We start from the raw sequence: 6,643 nt of genomic DNA on the forward strand, positions 1-6,643 counted from the left end.
TATATTTTACATTGTGAGTTTAAGTCCAGTTATCCAACGAGAAGCCACATCAAAGAAGAGTGCACTGGCAACAACAGACTGGTAGAAGATCTCCAACAACAGACTGGTAGAAGATCTCCAACAACAGACTGGTAGAAGATCTCCAACATCAGACTGGTAGAAGATCTCCAACATCAGACTGGTAGAAGATCTCCAACAACAGACTGGCAGCAGATCTCCAACATCAGACTGGTAGAAGATCTCCAACATCAGACTGGTAGAAGATCTCCAACAACAGACTGGCAGCAGATCTCCAACAACAGACTGGTAGAAGATCTCCAACATCAGACTGGTAGAAGATCTCCAACATCAGACTGGTAGAAGATCTCCAACAACAGACTGGTAGCAGATCTCCAACATCAGACTGGTAGAAGATCTCCAACAACAGACTGGTAGAAGATCTCCAACAACAGACTGGTAGAAGATCTCCAACAACAGACTGGTAGAAGATCTCCAACAACAGACTGGTAGAAGATCTCCAACATCAGACTGGTAGAAGATCTCCAACAACAGACTGGCAGCAGATCTCCAACAACAGACTGGTAGAAGATCTCCAACATCAGACTGGTAGCAGATCTCCAACATCAGACTGGTAGAAGATCTCCAACAACAGACTGGTAGAAGATCTCCAACAACAGACTGGTAGAAGATCTCCAACAACAGACTGGTAGAAGATCTCCAACATCAGACTGGTAGAAGATCTCCAACAACAGACTGGCAGCAGATCTCCAACAACAGACTGGTAGAAGATCTCCAACATCAGACTGGTAGCAGATCTCCAACATCAGACTGGTAGAAGATCTCCAACAACAGACTGGTAGAAGATCTCCAACAACAGACTGGTAGAAGATCTCCAACATCAGACTGGTAGCAGATCTCCAACATCAGACTGGTAGAAGATCTCCAACAACAGACTGGTAGCAGATCTCCAACAACTTGCTGCAGCGATCCCGTAGGATTCTAGTACCTGTAGTGAGGTGTGACCCTACCTAAGTGTCAGTGTGGCAGTCGTGCAATCTTACCCTAAATCAGGAGAGGACAGCGCAGAATTCATTTAGGTTACCCCAGTCCAAATGGGTGGGATGGTTTTATTTGAAGAAATGGTCCACACTCTTAACACAGTTTTTTACTTTATCTGGTTACAATGGGACAGTTATACAATGTCTTACTCTCTGGTATTAATTATGAATTTAACGGTTTACATGTTTTCCTTTTTGTTAAAACTCCCTGCATATCTCCAGAGGCATTTCCTCACGATGACAGCAGGTAATACGACCTAGGGAAAGATTCCCAGTTAAGAACCCTGAGACCTGTTTCCCTCTCTCAGCTGCTGCTTTTATATCATACCAGCAGAAGCAGAAGCGAATACACACCAACAGACCCATGTATGTGGAGAAGAGTCATTGCTTCCTGGACATGTCCAGACTTCCCTCAAAAACTAAACTAAAGCTTACAGTAATATCCCATTGAGTCAGGGGCCTCCTGCTGTGAGAGTAAGGGTGTCTTCCCTCTGCTGAATAGTGACACCTTTAGTGATAAGCTATATCAGACCTTACACTCTTTCATGTCAGTTTACCAAACCGTGTACATTTAGTATATAAGTATAGAGCTTCGTGACATATCATGCATTTTACATTGTGGATTCTACAAAATTATATTTGATTATATTAACTTTCATTTTAATTATATAACCCAATATGGAAACCTCCTCAGACTCTGGTTGTAAATGTTGCCGGTTCTGGTCCTCCACAGTCCTCTCTTTACTTGGACCAAACATTTTTTATCACAAACAGTCGAGTTATCGCTTTATATACGACTTACTGGGACTTACCAAAAGAGTTTAAACCTAACAATAAACACTGTCTTCAGTCTCAGGTTCAGAAGAGTCTCCAGGGTTGTCCTCAGTCTCTGGTTGTAAATGTCTCTCTGGATCTGAGTTCCTGGCTGGTTCTGGTCCTCCACAGTCCTCTCCATCAGCTTCTGTTTCCAGGTGTTCAGCTGAGCTGCTGGCTGGAGGCTCTGCCTCTCTGTTCTCCTCAGTTTGAGTTTGACAAAGCTGTGAGGACTGACGACCAACGCACTTATGTCTTTTGACCTGATAGCTCTGTGTAAATCTTTTTTCACAAACACTGCAGCTGAATGGTTTCTCTCCTGTGTGGTTTCTCATGTGTCGTTTTAAAGGTGATTTCAGGGCAAAAGATTTATCACAGACTGAGCAGCTGAATGGTTTCTCTCCTGTGTGGATTCTCATGTGGCCTTTTAAATTTCCTCTCTGTGTAAAATATTTCTTACAGACTGAGCAGCTGAATGGTTTCTCTCCAGCACTACGTCTTGAATCACTGACAGGGTCTTGTTTATTTCTCTGAGAGTTTGAACCTGGTTCTCTGGTCTCCTTCCAATCAGCCCTGTCTAAAGTGTCAGGTTCAGAAGAGTCTCCAGGGTTGTCCTCAGTCTCTGGTTGTAAATGTCTCTCTGGATCTGAGTTCCTGGCTGGTTCTGGTCCTCCACAGTCCTCTCCATCAGCTTCTGTTTCCATGTTTTCAGTTTGTCTTTGATGAAGCTGAGAGGACTGAGGTTTCTCTTCATCATCTTCACTCTTCACAGGGACAGAAGTGAATGTGGACTTGTTGTTATCAGCCTCCTCCAGCCCTTGAAGCTGCTCTCCCTCCTGACTGCTCCAGAGTTCCTCCTGCTCCTCTTTAATGTGTGGGGGGGGGCTCTGGGTCCTCCTGGTTCGGCATATGCTGGTTTTGATTTCCACCTTCCGTAAACAATTCCTCTCCCTGCTGATTGCTGTTAAATGTTTCACAATTGTAGGGAAATGCATGTTTCAAAGAGCTTAAATCTGACAGGCCTACACTGCTCTGTTTCCAAAAATCCTCGTCTTCACTGTCTTCAGTCTCTGAAGAGTCTCCAGGGTTGTCCTCAGCCTCTGGTTGTAAATGTCTCTCTGGATCTGAGTTCCTGGCTGGTTCTGGTCCTCCACAGTCCTCTCCATCAGCTTCTGTTTCCATGTGTTCAGCTGAGCTGCTGGCTGGAGGCTCTGCCTCTCTGTTCTCCTCAGTTTGAGTTTGATGAAGCTGTGAGGACTGACGACCAACACACTTATGTCTTTTGACCTGACGACTCCAGGTGAATCTTTTGTCACAAATACTGCAGCTGTATGGTTTCTCTCCTGTGTGCATTCTAATGTGGTCCTGTAAATGTCCTCTCTGTTCAAAAGTTCTCACACAAACTGAGCAGCTGAATGGTTTCTCTCCTGCACTACGTCTTGTATCACTGACAGGGTCTTGTTTATTTCTCTGAGAGTTTGAACCTGGTTCTCTGGTCAGCCCTTGAAGCTGCTCTCCCTCCTGACTGCTCCAAAGTTCCTCCAGTTCATCTTTAATGTGTGGGGGGGGCTCTGGGTCCTCCTGGTCCAGACTGGAGCTCCACTGCTGCTGCTCAGGGGGAACCTCTTCTTTAACCACCACCGGCTGCTGGGACGTCTGCAGGAAACACACGTGAAATTGTTAAAATCTCCAATTCTGTCTTTTTCTGAAAAGATTCAGAATTCCTAATAAGACAGACATCGATCCCCTATTGATTTACATTTAAATGTTTTTGGAGACTAATAGAATATGTTTACACAGCAAATTATGTTTCTAGATCAATGTATACATTGCATTTTACAGCTGAACATGTTTAAGGTTGTGGTCCAATTTACTATGGAGGGAACCTACTAAAATAAAAACTAAATAATTCATTAAATGAACCAAATAAATAAACGTAGGCATTATTGGATCGGTGAAATGTGACATGAATTTATATTCTTGTTTTAATTTTCTATTTTATTATTTATCCTTAGTATTTATTCCGGCAATAATATTGTAGAGTAATATTTCAGATGTATTGGATCATAATAAAATCTAGGTAAACCTTGATTTATTTTTAATAAAGAGGGAACAGACCTGCTCTGTGGATCTGAGGCTGAGGCTGTAAAACAGCGTCCAGTAGTTTCCGGTGTCTCTCGTTCTCCTGTTTGAACGAGACATTCCTCCTCGTACTCTGCTATCGTTCTTTTCAAACAGAACAAAGATGTCTTCAGCAGCCGCAGTGAGTCGCTGCTTTCACCAACGAGAGCAGCAACAACAATCATTTTTACTAAATCACCACTTCCTGTTAAACACACACCGTTTCTCCGTGGTGCTTCAGTCCTGTTAAAACACACTGTTTCTCTGTGTGCTTCAGTCTCTGTTAAACACACCGTTTTCCCGTGTGCTTCAGTCTCTGTTAAACACACCGTATCTCCGTGTGCTTCAGTCCTCTGTTAAACACACCGTTTTTCTCCGTGTTGGCTTCAGTCTCTGTTAAACACACCGTTTCTCCGTGTGCTTCAGTCTCTGTTAAACACACTGTTTCTCTGTGTGCTTCAGTCTCTGTTAAACACACCGTTTCTCCGTGTGCTTCAGTCTCTGTTAAACACACCGTATCTCCGTGTGCTTCAGTCTCTGTTAAACACACCGTATCTCCGTGTGCTTCAGTCTCTGTTAAACACACCGTTTCTCTCGTGTGCTTCAGTCTCTGTTAAACACACCGTTTCTCTCCGTGTGCTTCAGTCTCTGTTAAACACACCGTTTTCTCCGTGTGCTTCAGTCTCTGTTAACACACCGTTTCTCCGTGTGCTTCAGTCTCTGTCAGACACACCGTTTCTCTTCTTCTTCTCTCTTTCTTTCTCCGTGGTTCAGTCTCTGTTAAACACACCGTTTCTCCGTGTGCTTCAGTCTCTGTTAAACACACCGTTTCTCCGTGTGCTTCAGTCTCTGTTAAACACACCCGTTTCTCTCTCCGTGTGCTTCAGTCTCTGTCAACACACGTTTCTCCGTGTGCTTCAGTCTCTGTTAAACACACCGTTTCTCTGCGTGGCTTCAGTCTCTGTTAACACACCGTTTCTCCGTGTGCTTCAGTCTCTGTTAAACACACCGTTTCTCCGTGTGCTTCAGTCTCTGTTAAACACCGTTTCTCCGTGTGCTTCAGTCTCTGTTAAACACACCGTTTCTCCGTGTGCTTCAGTCTCTGTTAAACACACCGTTTTCTCCGTGTGCTTCATCTCTGTTAAACACACCGTTTCTCCGTGTGCTTCAGTCTCTGTCAAACACACCGTTTCTCCGTGTGCTTCAGTCTCTGTTAAACACACTGTTTCTCTCTGAAGCTTCCTGAGCTGCTGTTTAGCTGGACGGCAGGAAGCAGAGGTTTGGGAGGATGATGTCCCTGATGCTGTTTAGATTTCTCCAGAACCACGGGGGGTCGTGTGTGGATGGCAGCTCCTTCCTCAGCAGATCCAGTTCTCCAGAATTGTCCTAATAAAAGAGAAACAAGAGAAAAAGAAAAAAATGTATTAATCTTATTAACAAATGATGATTGCATTTAAAAATGTCTATATCTATACAAAACATGTCTCTGAAGTGTTCGCTCAAACTACCAAACAGACCACCCTTTGTAGCCATGCCTCATACATTAGTTAAACTGTAAGAAAATGAATATTAAAATTAGAAGAATTTTCATTGGTTCATTGAAATGCGTCATGTATTTTAAGAAAAACTGTATAAATAGAATACATTATATATCTGTTTTTTTAGCAGCTTTTAAAGTGCACCTATCGGGCTATTTTAAGGCATGTATTATGGGTCTCAGATATATACAAATATATAAAAACATGTCTATGATGTGTTTTGCTCAAAATACAGATGAATGCACTTTAGACATCCCTCATATCCCTCTATTCCAGCTGTTAGAGAAACGCAGATTTGGGTCCTTAGCTTGAAAAAAAAAAGAGGAGGCGGAAGCTAATGGACCCTGCCTCAGAATTCTACCGGAGATAAAGTTAAATTCTGCCTGTGATAAAACGCCATCCCTGTTCTAAACCACATCAAGGATTATTTCTGAGACAGTTTGGAGCTCAAATGCTTTTTCTCTTGCGGGTTTATCACAAGGTGAGTTCCTTTTTTTTATTTCCTGCTTTTTAAACACATGTGCTCTCCAGTACAGGTTAGCTCTGAGTGTTAGCGAGGCTAATGTAAACACAGACCATATTATGTCCAAAACACGTCAGGCATTGTTTCTGATAGCAATTTTCTGTGGGTCCATATCGGCAGCAAATCTGTATCCGCTCGTTTTATCCCCGTGTTTAAAAGATTTGGGTACGGAGGAAAAGAGAAAGGGTTTTATTTTCTGACACTGCGTGAGTCAGTGTTGTAGTCAAGTCACCAATTCACGAGTCCAAGTCACTCTCGAGTCACCACTCTTCGAGTCCGAGTCCAAGTCTGAGTCACCAAGGGAGAGTTGTAGTCGAGTCCGAGTCCAAGTCCGAGTCACCCAAGGAGTGTCCGAGTCGAGTCCGAGTCATCATTACCTGTGTTCGAGTCCGAGTCCAAGTCCGAGTCCCCCAAGGAGTGTCCGAGTCGAGTCAGAGTCATCATTACCTGTGTTCGAGTCCGAGTCCAAGTCCGAGTCCGAGTCACCCAAGGAGTGTCCGAGTTGAGTCCGAGTACGAGTCATCATTACCTGTGTTCGAGTCAGAGTCCAAGTCCGAGTCACCTAAGAAGAGTCCGAGTCAAGTCAGTCC

At 43.7% G+C, this 6,643-nt stretch overlaps 1 protein-coding gene across 1 annotated transcript in view; it reads right to left on the reverse strand.

Moving 5' to 3' along the window:
- Positions 1 to 1,088: 1,088 nt before the first annotated feature.
- The window catches only part of LOC117486602 (zinc finger protein 2 homolog), a 42,020-nt gene continuing 36,465 nt past the window's right edge, over positions 1,089 to 6,643 (reverse strand). The window contains exons 4-5 of the mRNA XM_034135106.1: positions 3,442 to 3,518; positions 1,089 to 2,765 (exon numbers count right to left, since the gene is read on the reverse strand). Coding sequence (XP_033990997.1) covers positions 1,886 to 2,765; positions 3,442 to 3,518 — 957 coding nt within the window. The 3' untranslated portion in view covers positions 1,089 to 1,885. The remainder of the gene's footprint in view (positions 2,766 to 3,441; positions 3,519 to 6,643) is intronic.

This window comes from Trematomus bernacchii, unplaced genomic scaffold, assembly GCF_902827165.1.
Source record: "Trematomus bernacchii unplaced genomic scaffold, fTreBer1.1, whole genome shotgun sequence".
NCBI classification, from domain to species: Eukaryota; Metazoa; Chordata; class Actinopteri; order Perciformes; family Nototheniidae; genus Trematomus; species Trematomus bernacchii.